Source organism: Pteronotus mesoamericanus, unplaced genomic scaffold (assembly GCF_021234165.1).
Source record: "Pteronotus mesoamericanus isolate MK-2021 breed Mesoamerican mustached bat unplaced genomic scaffold, CSHL_Meso_final contig_73, whole genome shotgun sequence".
In the NCBI taxonomy this organism is placed as follows: domain Eukaryota; kingdom Metazoa; phylum Chordata; class Mammalia; order Chiroptera; family Mormoopidae; genus Pteronotus; species Pteronotus mesoamericanus.
Window position 1 is genome coordinate 20,603,028 of NW_026555245.1, and position 26,567 is coordinate 20,629,594.

The 26,567-nt window shown below is 38.4% G+C and overlaps 1 protein-coding gene across 1 annotated transcript in view; it reads right to left on the bottom strand.

Annotated features, from left to right (window-relative positions):
• GLIS3 (GLIS family zinc finger 3) overlaps nt 1–25,237 on the bottom strand; it is a 440,244-nt gene extending 415,007 nt beyond the window's left edge. The window contains exon 1 of the mRNA XM_054583075.1: nt 24,824–25,237. Within this exon, the coding sequence (XP_054439050.1) occupies nt 24,824–25,211 (388 nt within the window). The 5' untranslated portion in view covers nt 25,212–25,237. The remainder of the gene's footprint in view (nt 1–24,823) is intronic.
• Nucleotides 25,238–26,567: the final 1,330 nt, after the last annotated feature.

Here is a 26,567-nt window from a genome sequence, read left to right on the forward strand (position 1 = left end):
AAAGTCCTGATTAACTCATCTCAAGGTAAAATTCAGAGGTCATCTGAGTCCCATCCATGAGTTCAACACAAAATATCACAAAACTCTGATGTTCGATTCAGGTCCAGGGTAAATGTCCACAATGCAGTGTTAACACCTCTTTCCTTTGGGGATACTTGAAAGTGAGCTGTGGAGCTTGAGAACTCTGCTGTGATGAAAGCAATGAAGAGGAAATTCGAAGATAAAGGAGGAAGGAAGGTGGGGGAAGAAGAGGGGAAGGCACAGACAGAGAGAAATGGAACAGAGTGGATGGTGAAAGTATGGAACGAGAGATCTAGATTGGGAAACAACAGACAGGCAGGAAAGAATATCTCCATGGTGGAGGGAAAAAAACACCACCACCACCCTTCTCCACTGCTCAGAGTAATTCTGAAGGCTAAGGCTGAGAAGATCAGCATCAAGAACAAAGTGACAATACCCATGGGGATAACTCAAGAGGGTCACTCCATTCTGCAAAGAAAGGCACACAAGTGAAGGTAAAGAAAACACCTTGGCTGCTCTGAGCGCTTAGAATACCCCCAAGTAAAAAGAACGAAGCCATGGCAACATCATGTAAATCATGTCTCTGCCTTTCACCTTTGTCAGTGGTCATAAACCCACAATTTCCCTAAGCACAATTCCCCTTTCAGAGTATTTAAAAGTATGCAGCACCTTCTCATGAAATCATAAAAAATTATCTTTTTCATCTCTTCTCTTGAATCTCAAAAAAAAAATCTCCTGCTCTGAAAAGATACATATTTCTTTGAGTTTTTAAGGGACAGATATAGTGTATCATAACTAGTGTAGCCTCTAATATGGTCTCCAGTGAGTATTCTCCACAGATCCAGGTAGTCTCCGTGTTACAAAGGGCTGTGTTCTGAAAGTTCACATATAAGATAGCTGTCTAGTACTCAGAACACATTCTCAAGGAGAGGAAAAGAAAACAGAAATGAATGGGTACAGAAAGACCTAAGCTAGTCCAAAAAGTCTCTTTAACCATAAATCTGAACTCTGTGACTAAGAGTACTCCTGGTTCTAGAAGCACTTATCAAGCAGGAGAGAGAGGGAAAGGAGACAGAAAACATCTCTCTGGGTGGGAGGTTACACTGGCTGTTTTTAAGTAGGGGCCACCAGTACAACTGTAACATAAGAACGCTCATCAACACCTGCTAATTGTGCAAATTCAGCCAATCACTCACAGGAATACTTGAAAGAGTACTAGGTGGCACAGACTTAGGTGAAATGCAAGGAGCAAACAGGCCAAGCTGGAGATGGCAACGGGATGGCTCCCTCCCCTCCCGTTTTCTTCTTGCTAGATGCCTAAAAGCCTCAACCAGAGGTTCTCAGACTTTCTCTGTTCTCCACAACCTGGCATCTTACTAATTTTTCATGGCACAACAAGGCCAAGAGAAATACCTAACAGTTCCATCTGTTAAATAGGTAGATCCAAACAATTTAATAAGCACTTGTCTTAACAACTTAGCAGACATTCAAAAAACAATAGACATAAACTGATAGGAAAGTGTGTTTTTATTTCATACTTAACTAAAAATAATTATTAATGGGATGTGCATGCTGCTGGCACTGCACAGCTTCTCAGACTTTGAAATCAAGTTTGAACTCTGACACCCCATTTCCTATTTCACAATAATTTTTACACAGTACTGTCTTTTTAAGGACAGCAAGCCCCAAAGGCCCGGCTTTGCAAAGATATGACATCATTAAAAAAGAATGTAGTGATCTAATATTGGAACTATGAACTACCTTGAGCCAGTAGTTCACAGGATAGCTGACAGATGTTGATTATTTCTGTTTTCCTCAAAAAAGCTAAAATATCCCCACAGCCTCCCTATGAATTCACTGTAGTACGCAGGGTACCTCAAAGAACAGTTTGGAAAATTGCAAGGCTACACACCCCACTTCAGCCAGTAAAGTTTCCTTGCTAGTTTTCATCTCAAAATAAGGGGTCGGGAGATATCTATCTGGCACAGACTAAAATATCCTGAAGTAAACTCTGATCTGTTTTAATAAGTGTTCTACACTGAAACCACAGCAGCCTTTGGGAAACTGATAAACCTCTGGATGACTCAAAGAGACTCTGCAGACTCAGGGACAGAGAGGACGGGGGTAGTACAGTGTTAAATAAACCGATCACTTTTCTTTAACTACTTCACTCTACAGTATAATGTAGGACATTGTCTAGAACTGTGGTGGTTTATATATTGTTCATTAACGTGAGATAAATGTTGAGTCAATATTACAGACTACTAAGAGAAGGCAGGTGTCATGTGCATGTTTTATTGTAAGCACATGATTTTTCTCCCTGATAAGGCTAAAAACTAAAGTCTAAAACAAGCAAAGATTGCATTGAGACTAAAATAAAGAAAGTTGGGTTTGTCAATTCATTAATTCATTCATCCAACATTCTACAGATTTTTTTTAAGTTTCTATCATGTTCAGACACTGTGTATTTCACAGGGAACATAGCATGAAAAAGCTAGATACAAAGTAGCCTTTGTTCTCTTGTCAAGGGCAACAGTGGCCTCCATCTTCTCCAATTCAATGGAGAATTTTCAGGCTCTATCTTACCTGACCTCTTAGTAACATCTGACCAAGTTGATCACTCCTCTCCTAAAACACTTTCTGTTCACTTGGCTTCCAAGACATCTTCTATACTGGTTTTCCTCTTACCTCACTGGTTGCATCTTCTCAGTTTCTTCTTCTCAGGCTCCAATGTTGATTGCCCCCATGGCTCAGTTCTTGGCCATTTTCTCCATCCTCACTCTCTCCCTGGGTGGCCCCTTAGAGTCCATCAAACTTCATCTATGCTGCTAACTCCCACATTTTTATGTCTAGTTCCCACTTCACTCCAAAGTTCAAGACTTGCATATCCAATTACATACTTGACACCCTCATGTGGAGGACTAATAGGTATCCCAGATGTAATACCTTAAAAAAAAAAAATCCTGATCTCATATCCCCAAACCCAGATTTCTACATCTCAGGAACTGGTGCTGCCATTCACTACGTGCTTAGGCCACATACCTAGAATTCTTCCCTGATTCTTCTGTTTTTTGCCACCACATCCAAGCCTCCAGCAAACTGGCACCCCCATGCCCTCGGTTTCACCAGGGCTGCTGCAATAACCTGACTGGTTTTCCTGTTTCCACTCTCACCCTGACACTCAGTTTATTCTCAACACGGTAACCAGAATTTCCTTTTTAAAATGGAAGTTCAAGCATCTCAATACTTTACTTAAAACCCTACAAGGAGTTCCCATCACACTTGGAATCTCTGACCTGCCTACTTCAGTCTGTAAGGACCTAAATGATCGAGCTGTACCAGAATCACACCAGGACCTATGCATTTGTTGCTACCTCTTCCAGGAAAACTTTTCCTTAGATTACAAATGGCTCACTCCTCACTTAATTCAGGGAAGCACTCCCTGGATACCCTTTCTAAAAAAATACGTGAACCATCCCTTTGAACCACATTATTCTGTTTTGTTTCTCTCTAAAGTACTTATTACCCCCATGAAGTTACATCTCAGGTATCTGTTAATTGCTACGCCCATTAGAATATAAAGTGAGTGCAGTTACTGTGTCTTGCTCATATGGGCACACAGCAGGCTCTCAAATACTTAGTAAATAACAATCTTCTACTTTTACAGAGTTTATATCTGGTAAAAGATCAAAGGGAAAAGACCTTGGGCTCAAAAGACCTGGTATTCAGTTTAAAGTCTGTTGTTTACTTTGCTGATCTCACAATATGCTACTTAATATATTAGCATTTCTTATGTGCCAAGCGTTATGCTAAATTCTGGACATACATTATGTTATTTAAGTAGTTAAAGTTCCTAAGAGGTAAGTACAAATATTATCCCTCAGAGAAGGTAAGTCACTTCCCCAAGAGTCCAGAGGTGATCAGAGGGGAAGTTGGGATTCAGTCTCAGATTCCTCACACTCCCAATCGACACCCTCAGCCACGATGCTATGCCATGCACTGCCTATATGTGTCATAATTTGGAAAATGGAGGGATTGCACTAGGATGACCTCTAATGCTTCAATTATACCTCCTATCAAAAAAAAAAGTTCTCACTTTTAGTGCTAAAAATTTAATTTCTATATTAAATCACAGGACCTCTTTTATCCAAATTTAATTCAGTGATGACAACCGGTCACAGATCAATGCAGAATATGTGTATACCAAGACCAGGTGCTATGTCACAGGGCTGAGGCATGAAATGAGACATCCTTCATGCCACTTCATCACCCATTTACCCACATTATGAATTTCCCCCTCTAAAGATTATAAATTTAAACAAGAACTACTAGAGGTGACACATTTACAACCTGGAGTCAACCAAAGCAGGATACTTGAGTAAAACACATTCACCCTGGTTCTTCGTCTGCCACCAGGAAAATCAGATACTTGGCTTATGTCAAAAGAACCAAACAGATTTCTTGCCTCAAACTTCCAATAACTGATTATGCAGGATGGAGTGCCTCAGGAGGACTCCTCTTAGTCTGACACAACACTAAGAAAATTTTCTGGGACCCCCACCTAAATTTTGGAATAGTACAAGACCTAAGTACAGACACCAAAAGTTCAGAGATGCAGTAAAGTGATTTTGTTTCTTTCTTCAACTGTACTATAAATTAGGAACTGCCCATCTGTGTACCTGTTAAGATACCATGGCTCTCAGTGTCCATGCTAACTAGCATATACAGATGCAGTTCTATGCTTTACACATACACACACAGATCCTCCTTATCAACCTCCTGGTTCTTGATTGCGTAAAGGATACATATCCACTATGATAATGATGTATAGTTATTTAACTGAAAAATATTATAAATAGTAAAAAATATCCTGATACAACTCAAAGATTATAAAGAATTATATAGAAAACAAACTATGTATCTACATTCAACCTTACTACTGAATATGAGCCAAAATTATTCTTTGGTCCTAAATTTACCAAGAATAACATCAACTGTGACATTTGGTAACACTCAGAACCTAATTTGAAATTGCTTTTGATTCTAAACACATAAAAGTTATACAACTGCTGGTAAGTGTTACATACTATAATACAACTCATATATGCAAAGGCTTCAAGGACTCAACTCATAAAAAATCAAGGCTTTGGAAAATGTGGGAGAGAAGGAACAAGAAAAAAGGAGAATGTTTGAGGGTAAAAGGGAGTGTCACCATTTAGAGAACAAGGAAAAAGTTGTCCATCCCCCTACACAAACACCTACCTATGCTCCTCCTTAACCTTACAGTAAGATTTTGTAAGCCATACCACACATCTCCCATCTTCTACGCTGGGAGCATTTATGCTAGACTTTTACAGTTCCTAGGCATTTTCTGGTCTCTGGACTCCAGGCCTCCAGTCTTTAGATCAACAATGAGTCTACAGATGGGCTATCTATAAATTCAGAAAGTAGATAGCGCCTTCAGAGCAAGGGAAGCTAACAGAAGGGACCATTTTCTCTCAGCTAAATCCCCAGAGATGAAATGACTTCTAAGCAGTGTTTTCCAAGTTCCTGGAAAGACTGTCTTCTGGATGTAGGAAAATGAAAATTCAGCAAAAAATGGGAATTAAAACTACAGCCAGCCCCACAGTGCCCAAAGGTCTGAAGAAAATAAATCTTTACTCTCTTCTCCTTGAAACTCTTGGCTACTTAGCTATCAAGAGCATCAACAGCACTACCACTGCGCAGTCTGTGCCTCACATGTTAGGAAACTGACAAATTCATTCTGCATGTCAGGCTTCAACTCTAGCTCCCAGTTCCTAAAAGGTGACCAGGTTCCTATAACTCAGAAAACAATGATCAAAATCATTTCATTCAACTTCCTCATTTTACAAAGAGCCCAGATGGACAAAGTGACTCTTCCAAATGAGAAAGTTAGTGGAAGTCCTGTGTTTTGAGCCTCATTCTCTTAATCCTCAAGTATTTCTACTATACTACTGCATTGCTGAAGAAATGAATGGATTTGCTATCCATCCATCAATCCACAGGTTTAAATAAGAACACAGGTTTAAAACTGTGTGTGTGTGCACACGCGCGTGTGCGTGTGTCCCCAAATTGGCTTAGTGGTTAAGAGCATGTACTCTGGAGCTAAACTGACTGGTTTATATCCCAGCTCTACCACCCACTATCTATGTGACTTTGGGCAAGTTACTCAACCATAGCTCAGTTCCCTCATCTATAAAATGGGAGGAACAAAAATAATCATGATGATACTCACATCCTTGAGTTTTTAGACAACTTAAATGAGATGATTTGCCTTATTAATATGTTAAAAATGAGAAAATCAAGCACTTAAAATATCTACTACATCACAAGTGCTCTGTATTAGATATCAGTGTTCTTTAAAATTTGATTAACACTAAAGAAATCATGAAAAGGTGCTTATAGTCTCACTTTCCTCTGTTTCTCTGGGCTTGTTCTGAATAGTGTTCAAATATACAAGGTCCATTGGATACAAGCATTTTGAAAGGAATTCAATAGAATGGTTCAGTATAATTTGCCTAGATGTAGTAACTAGTGCAATTATTCTAGGCAATTTAAGGACAAGAATAAAAAGCACAAAGGTCCTATTGGAGTAAAGATCTAACCCATGACTTCTGTTCGGAAAATGGTTATTGATCTGACATCTACATAGAGTACTCCAAGGTCTGTGGTAATGCTCCACAGGGAATAGGAGATCATACTTGTTGGTCTGATTCTGGAGGGACAGTTCATCCCATCTCCCCCAGCTACTCAGCACCAGCTGGGTAGAAAGTCCAGAGGTCTGGGTCCCAGATCTGTGGGCTCCTCCTCCAAGTATTTAGTTGCTAAGTTCTAACTTCTTCCTTTTCATCCTCCAACCCCAGAATGGTAGCTGCTTCCTGAAACTAATATTTGCATTACCTCAGCATTCTCTTATTCTATCTTTTAAGCCCTTCATTGCCTGCTTAATGAATTTCTGATATTAGATTATCTTTGTTAAAATAACTGAAGTAGGTTATCTTGAAGTGGGTTCTTTTCTTGACTCGCTCCTAGCTGATATACCAGTGGCTAGGCATTTAGTTCCTGCTTTTTCACACTATACAAAATCACTCCTTATCATTAATATTGACAGAGATAGCAACTCCAATCCTTCACCTGAAACATGTTAAAATGCCCTTATGTCCCTCAAAGGAAGCTCTTATTAATGTAATGCCTAATTTAAATTTATCTGCTTGCGATAGGAGATCTTCCCTTAGTTTACTGTCAATATAAATGAAAAACATACTCCACACTGCTCATACATATCCTATGCCATCTATACCTATTGTGTGACAAGACCTGTCCTATCAGTCTTGATATGAAATTTCTTATACCTACTACCCTTCCCATTTTCCCTCTTCTCTTTTGATATACAAAATGAGCTTTCAACTGCAAACGACACCATCGAAAATTACCTATTTAAGAAGATATATTTCTAATGCATAAAAAGTGGGAGGAAGTTGCCTCTGGGCACTTACACTTGTTAATTGAATAAAAGCTTTTATATATAAATTGTAATATATATACTAATATGTAATTGTATAGAGTATATAAAATATTCACGGTACATTATATAGCCTATGAGGGGAGGACCCCAAAAAAACCTGACTTACCTTCTGGAGGGCAGGTGCCTTGTGGTACAGGCTTCTCCCACCACGTGAGTGTTCTAGGAACCCAGCTGTATCAGTGTACTGGCTGGCATTTTGTGAGAGGCTGTGTTCAGCTCTGCTGGATTTTTTTTTGAAGATTCTTTCAACACATTTGCCCATTTCATGATGGGTGATTTACGAGTGCACTTGCCCAAGCTGTGCTGAGTGTTCAGCAGTGTTTGACCAAGAACAGCAGGACCCCTGTGCCCCACCCTCCCTATTCACCTGATCTCCCCCCAAGCGACGTTTTTTTGTTTCCCCGATGAAAAGTCCTCAAAGGGAAATGTTTCACCGATGTGGAAGAGGTGAAACAAAAAATGGCAGAAGCACTAAAAGGCATCAAAATCAACGAGTTCAGAAACTATTCTGAGCAGTGGAGAAAATGTCTTGAAAGGCGTATTGCATCAAATGGAAAGTACTTGGAAGATGACTGAAGTTTTAACATGTAAGAATAAACACAATTTTTATAAATAAACTCTGGTTTTTTAGGTCTTCCTCATATATAATATATATCATTTGATAAGACTTTACATACTTACAGGTAATTAGTTACATGCCATATATAAGTACATAAACCCTGTAAAAGTCATTTATTGTTAATTAATGATTATGCATACAATTTATTGCTTCTTAAAGTTTCTCTCTTCATATCTGTGAGCTCACTGAAGGCATATACATGTATGTGTCTATGTGTGTGCTATATATATGTACACATGTATGTATATCAGTTGCTTGTTTGACATAGAGCTCTTAAATGTAATCAGAAAAGAAAAAAAGAAACTGATTTACAAAAAGACATCTAATTTGTCCTGCAAAATGTCTATGAAGCTTAAAGAAAAGGGATATAGGAAAAAAGGCTAGAATCAAAAATACAAAGAGTACACATGTGCTATGTAGTTTAAAGGGCTGGAAAAAAGGGGATCATCTTCATCTTTCACTTTGCCACTTCCCTATCCCCCCACAAGTTCCACCATGAACAATACCATTCTTTATCCTAAGGTTTTGACCCAGTTAAAACCCAAACACCCCAACATTGTAATACTTTAATCATCTGTTTTCAGCTCTTTTACTGAAAGCAGATTTAGATTTAGATCTGTGAATCTGGAGGACGAAGCTGCCCCCGAGGAGACATCTGGAGATTCTAGGGGCATTCTACACTGTCACCATTATTGGCATTCAGTTGTGAAGGCAGGGATGACACACAGTCCTGCGCACAAAGAATTATCCTGCATCCCATGTGATTTTCAAGTGTCTCAACCAGAGGTTCACATAGGTAAAAATCTGTTTATAGTTGTCTGAGTTTAGTATCTAAGTCCATTTTATTTTTATCATCCTTATTTACACTAAGTTATCTAAAATGAAGTTACAATGCAAATCAAAGGAAGAGTGATCACTGTTTTGATAGAAAAGTTATAAAGTATTGTCCACCATTTCATAAAATATCACTGGAAGCAAAGCAACTAGATATCTGAGCCATCAGTACAAAAAATACAATTCTTAGTCATGAGAATTTTAGCTAATTCCACATTTACGTGCAAGCTTATCTGACTACTTCATTATGTCTTCTAGTATAGTTGTGCTGAAACATTTTCTTATTTAAATGAATATTATTCTATTATAAATTATGCTCCTTTCTATTCCTTTATATTTCAGTTATGAGAGTATATTGATTTTTTTAAATTATGTGCCTAGATAGATAACACTGTCTATGAATTTTGTTTGAGAATAATAAAAAGGGCAATAAAAATAGGGCTGTGATAGATAGAGGGCAGAAAAAGAGCAGAGAAGAATATCTGGTAGGAACAAACCACTGAGAAGACAAAAAGGGGTGGCGGGGGTGGGGGGCGGGGAATGATGCCTGGCAACAGCCCCACAAAAGGTAGTTGACGAATGCTTACAGATAAATTGTCTTTATTTAATTGTCTTCTAGGCAAAAATGCAACACCAGTGCTTGCCATGGCTTCCAGGAGTGAACCTGATACATGGAAGGAGCAGAGGCACAGGAAGAAGATACTGCAATACCTGCATCCAAACACCGGTTCTGCCTCTTAGGAGTCAGGTAAACTTGGGCAAATAATTTTAATTTCACTTCCCTGAATGTTGATTTCTACATGTGTAAAATAGATGTAATTTTAAAAACCTTACAAGTTAGCTCTGCTGAATCATTAAGTCTATCACAATGTTTGGCATATCACAAGCCCTCAACAGAGATTAATTTCTGCCCTCCTGCTCCTAGTTATTGCCTAACTTTCCAGTGCTTCCTGAAAAAGAGAAAAAGCCAAATGATAATTGTATTAGTTATCTATTGCTATATACCAAATTACCACCAACTCAGTGGCTTAAAATAACACGTGTATTATCTCAGTTTCTGGGTCAGGAATACTGCATGGCCAAGGTCGGTCCTCTGCTCCAGGGTCTCCCACTGGGCTGCAATCAAGGTGTCAGCTACAGCTAGCATCTCATCTGAAGGTTCAGCTAAGGAAAGATTTGTTTTGAAGCTCCCATGGCTGTTGGCAGAATACAGTTTCTGGAAGGTTGTTGGACTGAGGCCTTCAGTTCCTCACTATCTATTGCTATTTGCCACATGGGCCTTCCCAACATGGCATACAAACCAAGAAGACAGTAGTCTGATAGCAAGACAGGAAGTCAAATCTTTTGTAACTTAATAATGGAAGAAATATTTTGTCATCTTTGTCATGGTTAGAAGCAAGTCAGTATATACAGCCCACACTCAAGGGGTGGCTATTACACAAGGAGATGAATTCCAGGAGACGGGAACGACTGGGAGCCATCTTAGAGTCTGCCTATCACGATAATAAAACGGACGATTGTAAAGAATTTTCTTCTGTGTAAGTGGAAAAATTACCTGAGCCAAATATGTATTCAACATCCAATCCATGTACCCCCCAACTTTTAAAAATTTAACTCACTGATTAATTATATATAATTTGTATACAATTCTGAGTCACCAGAATTTTAGCTTATTCCACATTTAGGTGCAAGCTTATCTGACTACTTCATTACGTCTTCTGCTATAGTTGTGCTGAAACATTTTCTTACTTAAATGCATATTATTTTATTATAAATTATGCTCCTTTCTACTCCCTTTCTATTCTCTTAAAATCTATCAGGAATATTCAAATCACAAGTGGATTCTCTCTAATTATATAGCCCAAGGTAACTACAACAGCGATGCTGAAAATTTTCAAATCAGACAGCCGAATTATTTCAAATGACTGTGTTATTCAGGTGATTACAAACAGAAATTATAGATCTGAGTACTTAAACCCTGGAAATCCTCCCCTTCACTAAACTCTAAATACAAAATAAACTGAAAGATTTAGTGGATCATCCATTAAATGTTCTTTTTTTTTTTTTTCATTTTATTGACTCTTTCTTAATTCTGGGTTATCTTTAAAAAAAAATATGTTACCTTATAAAATATAGTGGTCACAGCTGAAAAACTGATGCAAAGCATCACAATTTAAATAGTTCAGTTTTTTACCTTTCAAAAGGAAAAAGTAACTAAAAATAAAAAAGCTTTTCCTAGAATTAACTTTATCTGATGGTCATACTTCTAAAAATTGTCCCCCTTACTTTGGAGTCCTATTGGCCAAAAACACAATATCTGTGATAATTCTGAAAATGTCACTGCTATTTAAGACATATCCCCAAAAGTACCATTATTTAAGGGACTAAGTCCTAGGTATCACTCACCTTTTCTGAGCAGGTGGGACCCTTGTTTACTCTATGAGTCTCTGTTTCTACATCAGTTGGATGAACCATATCTGACACACACTAGACCAATCTGACTCTCTTTCCAAAGTTCCTGAGGGATAGAGGGACACTAGATGATGTTGTAGCACAAAAGTTCTGAGTATATTATATCTTTAGGGCTGGAGAAGAAAGTTCTGTTGAGGACATGAATACTGGGATGGTTAATTTTGTGTGTTGGCTTGATTGAGCCACAGTGTTTCCAGATATTTGGTCAAACATATTTCTGGGTGTGTATGTAAGGGTGTTTCTGGATAAGATTAACATCTGAATTGGTAGAATGAGTTAAGCAAACAGGCTTCCCCAGTAGTGAGTGGGCCTCACCCAATCACTTAGAGGCCTGAATAGAACAAAAAAGTAAACTCTCACAGTAGGGGGGAACCGTTCCTGCTTGACTGCTTTGAACTGGGACATTGGCCTTTTCTTGCCTTCAGAACTGAACTTAAACATGAGCTCTGCCAGCTTTTGGACTGGAATTCATTCTATCCATTCTCCTGCCTGGTTCTTAGGCTCTTACACTCAAACTAGTACTGAATCCTTGGCCTTCCTAAGTCTCCAGCCTGCCAACTGCAGATCTTGGGACTTCTCGGCCTCCATAATGGAGTGAGACAATTCCTTATAATAAATCTCTTTATAGACTGGTTCTGTTTCTCCAGAGAACTCTGACTTACGCAGACACTGAAAAACAGATTAAAATAACCTACAGGGAGAAGAATAAAGTGATATGTCAAGGAAGGCAAAAATAAAAGATCACACTGCCGACCTCAGTCAAGATGGCAGCATAGTCAGACATGGCTGACCTTTTCACACAGCCACATCAAAATTACAACTAAAATATAGAACAACCATCACACAGACCATCAAAAATCAAATTGAATGGAAGTCTGACAACTACAGAATTAAAGAAACCACATCCATCCAGACTGAGGCTGACAAACTAGTACCATATCTGAGACTCCATCAACCTGGCTAACACTGTATGACCCGCCTTGGAGATCCCCAGAGATTCCACTCCTCCCAACTTATAGGCCCACCCAAGCCACTTGTCCATAGAAATGGCTGGTCTTGGCTTGTGCTTCCTAACTCCTAACAAACAAGCAACAGCTGGCCTCAGTGAGCTCCAGGCCTGGCACTAGCAGCAGCCAGCCTAGATTCACAACTTGGCTTTGTACAAGCACAAGTATCAGACTTCTTACATTGTTTTATAGCTCAGGAAGTGTAGCCCCAGGCAAAACACAGATGGTAGCTGACGTTGGCCTGCATCACCCAGGAAATCCCAGGGCTAACACACCCAGTGGACAGCTACAGACCACGTCAAATAGCACCACCCTGCACATGCACAGCTGATCCTCCACAGAGGGCAGAGGTGGGTGGTAAGTAGTCACAACCAATTCTTGCAGATGACTGGCCTGAGTAAATCCGTCCTGTTGATCTGCCAATAGCAACCAAGGCTTGTCTACAAGAGGAGCATGTACTCAGCCCACATGAAGGGTGCACCTCAAGTACCCAGCTTGGGTGATAGGAGTGGCTATGCCACTGGACCCTAAAGGAAACCTACTATGTTAGGCCACACTACCAAGATGGAATCAAAGCAGCTCTACCTAATACATAGAAAGAAACACAGAGAGGCTGCCAAAATGCAAAGACAAAGAAACAGCCCAAATGAAAGAACAGATCAAAGGTCCAGAAAAAGAGCTAAATGAAATGGAGATAGCCAACCTATCAGATGCAGAGTTCAAAACACTGGTTTTAAGAATTCTGAAGAAACTTAGTGGAGACCTCGACAGCATAAAAAAGATCCAATCAGAAACAAAGGGTACACTAATTGAGATAAAGAACAGTTTACAGAGAAACAACAGTAGAGTGGATGAAGCTCAGATTCAAATGGAACACAAGGAAGCAAAACAAAACCAATCAGAACAAGAAAAGAAAAAGAATCCAGAAAATTAGAATATAAGCAGCCTCTGGGACAACTTCAAGCATTCCAACATTCGCATCATAGGGGTGCCAGAAGGAGAAGAGAAAGAGCAAGAAATTGGAAATCTATTTGAAAAAAATAATGAAAGAAAACTTCCCACATTTAGTGAAGGAAATACACATGTCCAGAAAGCACAAAGAATCCCACTCAAGATGGATGCAAAGAGGCCCATGCTAAGACACATCATAAGTAAAATGCCAAGGGTTACAGATAAAGAGAGAATCTTAAAAGCAGCAAGAAAAAAGCAGTCAGTTACCTTCAGGGGAGTTCCCATAAAGTTGTCAGCTGATGTCTCTAAAGAAACTTTGCAGACTAGAAGGGATTGGCAAGAAATATTCCAAGTCATGAAAAGCAGGGACTTACAGCCAAGATTGCTCTACCCTGCAGAGATATCATTTACAATTGAAAGACAGATAAAGAGCTTCCCAGACAAGAAAAAACTAAAGGCATTCATCACCACCAAACCAATTATTAAATGAAATTTTAAGGGATTTTTTTAAGAAAAAGAAGATGAAAACTATGAACAATGAAATGGCAGTAAATACAAATCTTTCAACGACTGAATCTAAAAAACAAACTAAGCAAAAAAGAAGAACAGGGACAGAATCAAGGATACAGTGAACATTTTGGGGTTTGGGGAAATGGGTGAAGAGGTGAGGGGATTAAGAAATACAAATAGGTAGTTACAGAATAGCCATGGGGATGTAAAATACAGTATAGGAAATGGAGTAGCCAAAGAACTTATACGCATGACCCATGGACATAAACAATGGTGGGGGAATTGCCTGAGGGGCGGGGGGTGCTGCGTGGAGGAAGGGTAATGAGGGAAAATTCAGGACAACTATAATAGCATAATCAATATAATTTAAAAATAAAATAAAATAAAATAAAAATCACATTGCCTACGGAGGAGAAGCATGAGGAAGTAACTTGTTCTTACAGTCCACCCTTTCCTTGGGTTCTATGAAACATTCCTGGTTCCTTTTAACAAATCTGCCTTTACACAAGATAGCACAGTGGGTTCAGTTACCTGCAACAAAACAAATCTTGAATAAGGTACTTGGTGAAACAGTGCATTTTCACTAGAAAGTTCCAGTCTCTAACTTCCTCTCCATAATGCTACAAGGAGCAAGGCTTTCTATCTCATTCCAACAGAACACAAGAGAGTAGTTAAAACAAGTCCCAGGGGTCACACAGGACCTTCATTTCATTCCCAGCTTTGCTGCATGTTAGCCATGTGGCCACTACCAAATTACTTCACCTCTTCAAACCTTAGTTTTCTAAATCTAATGACACTCTAAGTGGTTAGGAGAACTGAAGAGAATTCCGAGTCCCAGAGCCATCGTGGAAGGCTTTCTGGGTTATGCTTTAGGTATGTGGCCCAACAGCTCTGCTTAGTGCAGCAGCTGGCCCAGAGAAAGGGCTCGACATTAGCCATTTCTCTATCTTTCTTTCTTCTGTCACATTCTCTGCCTTATTGCCACCAAAGTCACTATCTTAAAACAAGTAAGGAGGGGCACTTCTAACAGAAATCAACACAAACACCTGCAACAATTTATTTGGGAGTAGTTTTTATGCTTCAGTTCACTGTTATTTACAAAAAAAAATATATGTCAGATACTGCACCACCACACATAGTAGAAATTATGGTAGACATATGGGTTTTTAAGGAAATCATTCTCAGTTGCCAAGAACCTAGCCTTTTGAGGCAAACCCTGTGTCAAAAAACAAAACAATATAAAGTCTTAGGGCTCTGAAGTCAGAGAGACATGGGTTAAAATCCCCATGTGTTCTTGGTCAAGTTTCTTAATCTTTCCTAAGCCTCTCCTTTCTCATGTTTTCAATGAGGATACTTCATAGGGCTAGGAAGGATTAAGATATGTGAAGCTAAGAGCAGTAGAAAATAAAAAGTGTTAAATAATTTGCTAGCTGCTTATTTTCAATCCTAGAACAACCAGAAACTAATGTATTCTACTTAATAATATGAGGAATAGTCACCCAAAGACCCCAAGAAATAATTTTGCTATTAATTTACATGGGGCTAATCCTTCCTGTCAAGTACATTGAACTATTTTACCTTAAAGCAATTGGGTAAAATTCTGAATCTAAATGCAATTAAACTTTCCCCTAAATATAGCGTGACCCCTGCATTGCAGTTCACCCAGGATAATCCCAGCCACAATTATAATAGGGCCCCATTTCACTCTTAAAAAGTGCCCTGGCTTGGATAATAAATTGTAAGATCACCCTATATAAATAAAATAAAATCTTTAGATGGAAGATAAACTTTTAAAATATGCCATTTCACCTCAATGTTTGTTTATTGTGCTTTAAATTTTTTTCTCTCTAGCTTTTGAAGCAAACTGTGAAAATAGAGAGCAGTTAGGTTTCTATATCCACCCATCAAATAGCTTTTCATACTTCACAGACTTGGGAGTTATGACTAAGCTATAAGCCTTTTTATTTCAAAGGACACGTCGCATCAAAAAATGGGGTAGTAGAGCAGGGTCATCTCACTCAGCAGCAGCTACTGTAGTTTGTGGAGATCCATACTGCGCAAGATGGATTTGTAATCAGGGAACAATAATACTTTACATGTCTCTGGCAGTTTGTAATATAAACTGCACATCCATGCTTACCATCGAATTTAACTCTCAAAAGCAAACACCATTTTCTGTTGCACCATCTCATGTGCACCTGAGACTGCCACACAAGTGGGTGACCACCTGAAAAGCCACAGCTCACAAGTTTTCTGATGCTCACTCTCTCCCTACCCAAGATCCCCAGTCCCTGCTAAAGCTCCTGGCCTCAGACTAACCTTAGGTAGCAAGGTTTTACACCATAAGTCTCATTTGTAACTTGTTTCTTATGTCAGAGCCAATTACAGACCTTTTATTTCACTCATTATTCAAATAAGGCAGCCATGAAAATAGGTATTAAATGCAAGTCACCAACCATTTGTCCTTAAAATTTTATAGGTCAGAAGTAGCAAAGCTATTCATATGCATGAGTTCCTCCTGTCTGGATTTAAACATTTCATAGACAGAGGCATACAAAAGGTACCTACGCATATACTGATGTCACTCAGGTTGTCATCACACAAAGACTGCCTGATATTGCCTCGGTAAACAATGCTCTCCCAGCTCAGAAGGACCAGAAGTTACATACTGTCAAGTACAGTTTTCCAAAACAGGAGCAAGGACCCATTTCTTCTGCTCATAAATGAAAATGGCAATTGAATGGTTTTGAGTTTTTAAAGGTATACTCTTTCAGGAATGCCAGCAACCAAAAACTAACAGAGAGAAAGGGCAAGGCTTCTGAGAATTCTTGAGAGCAGGAGCTCTCAGATTGTGGAGTCTTATTCAATGTCAACCTATGCAGCAGATGAGATTGAGGTCTCAGCAAACTGAGACTCAGTCTCTTCAATCCTAAAATGGAGCCAATTTACACTTGCCCTCCTACCAGGATGGTGCCTTTGATTAAATCATGAGACGATCAATGTGCAGGTTTATGAACTACAAAGTACCATACAAGTCCAAAATTATTGCCATTTAACAGCATTAATATGCTAGAGATGAATAACAAATGTTTCAGTTCAGGTTCATGCTCTATAGCTTCTGAGTGTATATAGGAGGCAGGGGGTGTTAATGGAATATATTCTTTTAAACATGGTATGTTATGAGAATGACAAATTGCTTTTATAACTGGAACAAATCATGCCTGCCATTCAGTAATACTTGGAAATCCATCATCAATTTGATTTACACCCAGCATCAATAAATCACACAAAGTGTACCCTGTGTAGCCCAAAGAGTAAACAAAAGTAAACATTGTGTTTCACCTGCCTTGTTGGCGAGACGAAATGAAAACTCTGGCTATTTCAACTGGAATAATGCCTTTGGTCTCTGACTGGTTTGGTTATTTTTGGAACCTTTTACGAAATATTAACTTTATTTGCTCTAAATCTGCCGGAAGCCACATTGGAAGTGCAAGGAAATATAAATGATTAAAAAACAGATGGGGGGGGGGGGGAAGTAAGCAAGTATTTTCCTCAATTTTCTTTAGCTAATATATCAACTGCATCTCTTAAAAAATGTGGGACCCCAATTGCTATTCTCGCCCCACTTCTAACATGACAACATTCAACATGGTTCGTTCACTAGTGTTAGCATATTTTTTTCATTGTCTGTTTATCCAGAGACAAACATAAGAAAGAAATGATAGAGGAAAGTAACATTTTCAACCAGTATTTTAAAATGTATTTTGTGGCAGTGGGGGATTAGGAAGGGGCTATGAAGTTAGGTGACCCACTGAGGAATCAAACTCTAACTTAAGCTCCAGGTTATAACCAATTGAATTAGCAAACCAGAAACAGTAAAAAAAAAAAAAAAAATTGATGTATTATTTAAAATACATTAGTTTTTAGACCTCCCAGGTTCACACAATACGTTATTTTTCTTAAACCAGGTCTTTACAAGACATGCCAGCCTTAAGTGACACAACAGAATTTTTTAATCCCATTTACTTTGCTGTCTTTTGTTGATATTATTCTGCTTTTTCTGACCAACAATAATGAATAACCCACAAGCACTAATGAATAACTAACTCCCTTTGTCTCCAAGGACAGCAGAGCCCAACAAGAAATGTCAGAGGCCCTGAAGTAAAATAGAAAACCTTTACAATGAAAATCTCCCCAATTATATAGGCCTACAGGCACTGTGAATGTGCGGTTGTCTTCAATATTTAAATAGCTATGTCAAATGTGCTTAAAGTAGAGATCATAAAACTGATTTCCCAGATGCTTTGAAAAATGCATGTCTGCCAGTCTAATTACAATTCATAACTGTTGAACAGGAAGTAGGGGGAAATGCCATCATTGGTACAATATAACTGGGATTCCGTATTCACCAACCCTAGCAGGACCAGGAAGTTGCCAACTGCAGAATGTCTCCATGCTCACCCAGTGGCTTATATATATACAAACACTCTCATGTCAGCACGTTAACATTGTATATGTAGTAAGAAATCATTTTTAAAACTAATTTCTACTATCTTAAAAATCTAAAGCTAAAAGTAACTTTTCTCTATTGTAGGGAAGAGCAGATAAATACACTGACATTGCTCAGAACCAGGGATCCTGCCGAGGAAGTGTGAGGAAGAACTCTGTAATGTTGTACTTTAACTAGAATTCATTATCTTGTTCTGACATATTTTTTAACACTGTCCATGCATGGGGCCCAAAGGCAATGACACCCAAGTCAATGAGAACATCCTTTCATCCAGTTTTCAAATATCATTTCCCACTAAAAGGGACCTGAGCTTTTTGGAAAAATTGCTGATTCCAGGTCAGGAGAGATAAATGCAAGTGATCCCAGGATATTCTGTTGATGTGTGAATGCAAGGAAGTGTTTAATGGGAGCATATCAAAAAGAACATAGGAACTGACTTGGAGGGGCCCTCACTGGCTAAATCTGGGACAATTTGAACATCAGGAAGTATAGTGATGGTAATGAATTATAGTACAGCAAATTTTTTAAAGAATGAGTCTATAGCGATACTCAATAAGAGAAGGGAGAGAAGCTCTTGTTTCCAGAATAAAACTAGCTAACAAACGTAGAAGAAATGTTAGAATCAGAAAATCAACCATGTAATAACTGATTCAGACAATGGATACTATGAAAGCTTACTGGGAAACAAGCTATTCACATAAGATTATTTATTAATTTTGAAGGTAAAGTGTACTTCACAATGCAGAGATCTGATAACACCACCTCAGTCAGGATATCAAAAGCAACATCACAAATACTAGGACAAATGAGCACTCAGTTCTTCCTGGTATAATGCAATGGGTGGTACACAAAACACCTATGTAGTATTCCTGCCAAAACAGTTTAACCTGAACCCAGTCATGAAGAAATATTCAAACAACCTTTGGCATTTTAATTATGATATATTTTGGTGTGTTCCTCTTTGTCTACAACTTGTTTGGGACTCTCTGTGCTTTCTGGACTTGTATGTCTATTTCCTTCACCAAATTAGGGAAGTTTTCTTTCATTATTTTTTTCAAATAAGTTTTCAACTTCTAGTTCCTCCTCCTTCTGGCATCCCTATGATTCGGATGTTGGCACATTTGGAGATGTCACTAAAAGATGCATCATAATTAAAATGCCAAAAGTTAAAGATAGAGATTCTTGAAAGCAGCTGGAGAAAAGCAGAGAGTTACGTACAAAGGAGTTCCCATAAGACTATCAGCGGATTTCTCAAAGGAAACTTTGCAGGCAAAAAAGGACGAGCAAGAAGTATTCAAAGTGATGAAAAGCAAGGACTTACAATCCAGATTACTCTATCCATCAAAGCTATTATTTAGAATTGAAGGGCAGATAAAGTGCTTCCCAGACAAGGTAAAACTAAAGGAGTTCATCACCACCAAGCTATTATTACAGGAAATGTTAAAGGGACTTATATAAGAAAAAGAAGGTCAAAACTATAAACATTAAAAAGCAACAAATTCACAACTATCAACAACTGAATCTAAAAACAAAACAAAACAACAACAACAAAAAAAAAACCTAAGCAAACACCCAGACGAGGAACAGAATCCTATGTAAGGAGATCATTTGGAGGATTATCACCTGGGAGGGGGAAGGGGGACAATGGGGGAACGGGGCAGGGATTAAAAAGCATAATTGGTAGGTACAAAATAGACTGGGGGATGTTAAAAATAGTATAGGAAATGGAGAAGCCAAAGAACTGACACACATAACCCATGGAAATGAACTAAAGGGGGAGACTGCTGGAGGAAAGCAGGGTACAGGGCAGAGGTGGGCAAAAGAAAAAAAAGTTGGGACAACTGTAATAGCATAATCAATAAAATATACTTTAAATAAATTCAAACAAAGCAGACTGTGCAACAAGACAACTGACCTGAACTCTTTAAAAATATCAACTTATTTGCCATGAAACACAAAAGAAAAAGCAGAGAGGACCATTCTGGATTAAAGAAGACTGAAGAGATATGACTACCAAATGTAATGCATGTTGTTTATTAGATCCTTGATCAAAAAAAGAAAAAGAAAAGTGGCTACTAAGGACATTTGGGTTATGAATAGGGAAAGAAAATAATGATATATGTTATGAATATGAATATGATAAGTAAAAAATAAAATATAAAATAATATAAAATGATTTGCAGTATGTACTGTATTTTAAGATATAACTATAAATAATACTATTGTAGCAAAGTTAAATTCTGTGGTTATTATTAATGTATTTTGGTTATATAGCATGAAAGTTACCTGCTTAGGAATTTGGGGGTGAAGTGTCACAATGTCTGCAACTTATTTACAAGTAAGTTCAACTTGCTTGAGATAAGAGAAATATAAAAGTAGCACATACCAAAAAAATAAAATACAATATAAGATAATACAAAATACTGTAAGACAAAATCTAACTTCTTAAAAAAAGATAAATTCAGAAACAAAGAGTTTTATTTAAGATACGTTAGGTATGACTGGCTGATCAAGGGGTAGTAGTTAGATGGGACTCTTGGTAAAGGCAATTAAACAACTATCCATCTGGGGATAGTTGTTGCTTTTACCTTTTGTGCTTTTTGTCCTTCTTCCTCCTTTCCCATTCTCAGAATACAGACCTCATAGCAAGTGCTAAAGTGAGGCAGCTATTGCACAGCTAAGAGGGAAAGACTAAGAAAAGCCTCATGATCTTGGACCTGACATCCCTGAGCTTCTAATCATTAGCAGCATCAACTACTCCAGCCTACTCTTTGAAAAAAATAAACTTCTGTGACACAGGTCCACAAATGTTCTCAGTTCATGGCATTCTTACTATCTCAGTGATTTTTTTCATGGTGCCCATAGGCCAAAAGGAACACCTGACACTTCTATTTATTAAGTAGTTAGGTGTCAACAACTTAAAAGTATTTATGTGCTTATAACTTATTAGCTGTTTGGAAAAACTAATACACAAATTAAAAATAGAAATATTTTTATTTTATTTAACAACAAATACTAATCATATGTGTGTTCCAACTGTGCCCCCTACTACTTCTCAAGCCTTGAAATCAGATTCAATTTCACCACCTTCATCTCCTATTTCACATTAAGCAGATTGCCCTTCCTAATATAAGTGGGCCTCATCCAATCAGTTGGACTGAATAGAACAAAAGTTTGACCCTACACTAAGAAACAGAAAATTTTTTACTGAATGACTACCTGTGAGCTGGGACACTGGCTTTTTCCTGCCTTTGGACTCAAACTGAAATATAAGTCCTTCCTGGGTCTCAAGTCTGCTGGCCTTCAGGAAGGAATGGCACCATTATCTCTCCTAGTTCCAGGCCTTCAGAGTTGGACTACAATTAAACCATCAGCTCTTCTGGGCCTCCAGCTTGCTGACTTACCCTGCAGATCTTGGGACCTGTCTACCTCCATAATCACATGAGCAAGCATATCTTTTTATAAACATCTCTTTAGATAGATAGGTAGGTAGATAGACAGATAGATAATACATATATTCAGTTGCAGATATAAAGATATATTGCCTACTGGTTCTATTTCTTTAGAGAAACCTAATACACCCAGAGAGTCACAGGTTCTTTGTACCCATCCCTCTGGGTCACGGCATTGTTAATAATCCATGAAAAAAACAGTAACAAAGCCAGGGAGAAATGTTAAGCTCAAACTTATCACATCACTCCCAAGGCTAAAATCCTTCCCTAGCTTGCCAGTGTCCTCAAATTATATCTAAACCTCCTTGATACATCATTCATGACCCTACATCTAGCTTCTGCTTATTACTCTCCAGCATCATCTCTTACCAGAGTCATTATACCATCCAACGTGAAACTAGGTGAAAGTTCATGAAATGAACCATGATCTCTCCCCTCCTGGTTTTGAGTATGCTTTTCTCTCTACCCAGAATAAGTTCTAGACAGCCCCCTCACATGCACACACACATATACATACTCACAGACATAGGACATATACATTGCAAGGCTAGCTCCTCATCCTTCAAGTGTCTGCCTAGATATCTTACTCTCCTCCCTGATCCACTTAAGAAGCACCAGCTGGGAACCTCTCCAAATGTTGCCATATAACCCTGAGTGTATCCCTGTCAGGACTCTAAATGTGCTTTACTTTAACTATCCATTCATTTGTCTGAATTCAACTCCTTGAAGGCCATGACTATGTTTTATTGGCTTTTATATCCCCCAAACAGTGGTGGACCCATAACATGTGCTCAATACTTATTTGTTAAGTAAGTGATTGGAAGAAGTTCAAACAATCCCAGATCACCATTCTCAACCAGTTACTGGCTTTGTTTAGGGACTGTTAGCCAAGATCTGAAAGAGACACTCAGCCATTCCTGGCACCACCCAGACCACTGGTGGTCTCCAACCTTCAAGGCTAGTAAGATTATAATATTGTTGTCCCTGACCCTCTATCCATGCCCACGCATGCCCAACCACACAGATCCAGTACAAGCATTGTAAGCTTGGAAGCTGAACAAGAAGTCAGAAAATTGAAAAGAGGAGAATCAAAAAGCCAAAATATTTTTTAAACCATTATTATAATTATAATCACTCTCATCACCATCCAAGTAATATTCCCAACTTCTTACTGGCTGGCAATGCTGAAGTTACTTATTCTTTCTAGACCTTAGTTCCCCTATTAGTTGATCAGCAGTAGCATGAAACTCAAAGCTGTTATGCGGAATAACTGAGACTACGTATTGGAAAGCACTTAACACAGTGCCTGATACATGCTGAGTTACGATCTAATAAATGCCAAATTATTAATATTATCATCATTATTATTGCCAGTCAGAATTTCAAACATAAGTACATATAAAAGTAATATACAGTTCACTAGTCAAGCATGAGCTGAAAGATTTTACTGGGCCTCAGTCCCTAAAAATCCAAACACATGAGCTTGACATTAAGGACCGTAGCTTGCCTCGCCATGAACACAGCAACATGACAATGAGAGAGCTATTTTGGATGCAGTCGCCAGAGAAAGTTTTTCCTATACTTATACTTAATATCAGCAGCTCTAAGAAATAAAGCAACCAAACCTAGACCAAAATAGATAAAAGAGAAAAGAAAAAAGCTACACATATACTTAGTTTTTCTAAAATCTATCCATTTATACCAACTTCTCCATACACAGAAATATACACAGACACTAAAACAAACAACTTTTTGGTTACTTGCCTGATATAAATCATTATTCACCATAACCAGGTGAATTATGAGTTAACTCAGTGAATGGCTATTCACAGGCAGCTAGTAATTTTATTTGGTGGTATAACACTTAATATAAACATTTAAAACTAAACACTAAAAATACCTAAGGAATATATAGTTGTGCTATTTTATATAACAAAGCTATATTTTACATGGGATACATGCTCTTTCTTTTTCTAACCCAAACATACATATCATATGCAATATAATCTCATTAAGTCAATATTAGTTTCTACAGACAGTATGTCATTCAATTAATTTGCTGGTCTCCAACAATTATTCTTTAATTTAAAATATATGGTAATTTGGGAGGATGTGAGATCTTGTTTCCTAGCAATTGTCATCAGTTTTGGCTCAAATAAACTCTTATAAAAATTCAAAAACAATTAAAAATCAAAAAATAAATTAAATACATAAAATATATGGTAATTCAAACACTACTGAATTAAAAGCACATTCTCTTTGAATTTCAAATTAACCAGGCTTTCTAGTTTCCACAAGCACAAAAAATACATCTTTTCATTATTCTCTTCTATATGCTTTCTCTCCTGTTACTAGCTATATTAGAAAAATTAAAGGTTCTACTCTTGAATAATTTTTTATCATTTCTACGTATTAATTCCTCATTTTAAAAAAAAATTTCTCCCTTTTTCATCACTTTCCATCCAAACACTACCTTTCTTTCAGCACCCAGCTAGCATAATGATTGTTCTAGCTGGCCCTGACTCTACTCCATGGCCTGTAGAATCTAGCCCTTGGTGATCCAGGACAGAAATTTGCGTAGCCAGAGGGTAGGATCTTGCTAAACTTTGCTCTTTCCTTTCCATCACTACCACCACCCTACCTCCCCATTTCTGATCTTTCTATTTTACTTTCCACTCTGTTTCTGTTTCATGAGATGTCACATTTACTACTATAGCCTCCTGGTCCTCACACAAATGTACACGTCCTCCCTCTTTCCAAGCAAGCTACGTATCATAAGACCATCAACTTTGAGCTTGACATTGAATCGTGTATTTTTCCATAGGAATTTCTGGGAGAAGTGCCTAGAGGGAGAAAAAAAGTACTTTCTACTTGTAAAATATCCCAGAAACACAATCCTACCTTTCCCAGGATTTGGAGGAAAAGGACTTCCAAACTCCTGCTGCTTTGGCTTTAAAGTGTGTGGCCCTGACATGCCTCCGGCCTGAGTGACCTGGAATCGTGACTTCCCATTGGTGAGCACTTGTCTCCTGGGACTCAAGGCGGGCAGATGGATGGGGCTCTCAGCCATGTTGCTCTGAGGAACCATCCCTCCTCCCGAAGGTATCTTGAGATGGAGACTGTTAGCAAGGCTTCCAATACCAGGGCTTGGTGTGGTGCCACAGGATGAGGGCCCAGGAGTCCCTGAGTGGGCTCTGATGGGAGGAATGTGTTGGCCACTGACCATCCCAGGCCCCTGTGGGGTTCCTGATATCCGGTGGAGATTCATGCTGCATGACCTTCCATTCATTCTGAAAAAACCTGTGGCCAAGACGGTCAAATATCCAATGGCACTAATGACTCCTTTCAGGCAAAGTCCAATAAGTTATCCATGGTGTGGGTTTTTAGCCTGTTTAAAAAAATAAATGCAGGCATTTTTAAAAGTAAAATGGAAAATAAGTTATGATGAGTTTTCAACTTGTGTAGCATTTACCTCAGGAAGAAAAGAAGCACTCTTCGCATAAGGACCTTTTATATAGAGCAGGGTCATCAAATACATGGTTCACTGGCAGGCACTCTCCCCTCCTGCATTCATGGTAGACATGGATTATGGATCACTGCATTGTTTTGTTTGCCATTGAGCCCTTCTCAATATAGTGCTCTTGGCAACTACAACCAACCTACTGGTGCCAGCATGCAAAATGAAACTTATTTTGTTCCCTAGAGGATCTGTCTGTACCAGTTCACTTCTGCTACAGTGAGTTTTGGAAAGCCAAAAGGCATCACCTTCATGAGCTGTGGGACCAATGCTTCCAAGGTTCCAATTAACAAACTAATGGTGAATCTGGCCTCTAAATGAGATTATGAGGACATTGAACCATCTCTGATTTTCACCCTAAAAGCAAATTTTTCATAGTCCCTACATTCACATAAGACAAAAATACGGGCCTGGGACTCTCACAAAGGCTTCATACACCCACATACCAAATATTCAGAGCAGCATTAGGGTCTTGGTTCCATACTGATCCAGAGTTATGGGGTTGAAAGTAAAATCATCACAATACTCTCATCTTCCATTAAGACTCTAGAAATGGAAAAGGCTGTGAAATATGCTTTATAGAAAGTACAAGGAAAAACAGCCCATTTAAAGGTATGTTCATCATGCACCAAACATGGTAAGTCAACCACAGTTCCACAAAGCCTCCATGTGCAATCCCACCATGCCCTTTCTCAAGTAGCAAAGGAAAACCAAAAGTACCGACATAACCACAGGACATCACCATCTATCTGTATGTAATTACATCAGTGCTCCCTGGTTACAAATCATTAGGAAAAAAATCCTTCCCCCTTGATATACAGCTCCCCAAAGTGTATGTACAGTCAATGAGGTGACTAAATGCCACCACTTCCAGTGAATGCAAACACAGTCACAATCTGTTTTCTTATGTATAGACACAACAGTCATGGAAAGAAGCCAAAGTTGAACAAGCACAGGAAATATGGACTGAATATAAAGCAGTAGTGGTCAGATACCATCAAATGGATGATTTCTACTTCTTCTGTATGACCCACTTGATGTCTTAGACCAATATATCCAGCTCAACTCCCAAATGAATAGCTACATCAGTTACCAAGGACAGGCTATCAAGAAAGTCAAACTTTTTGC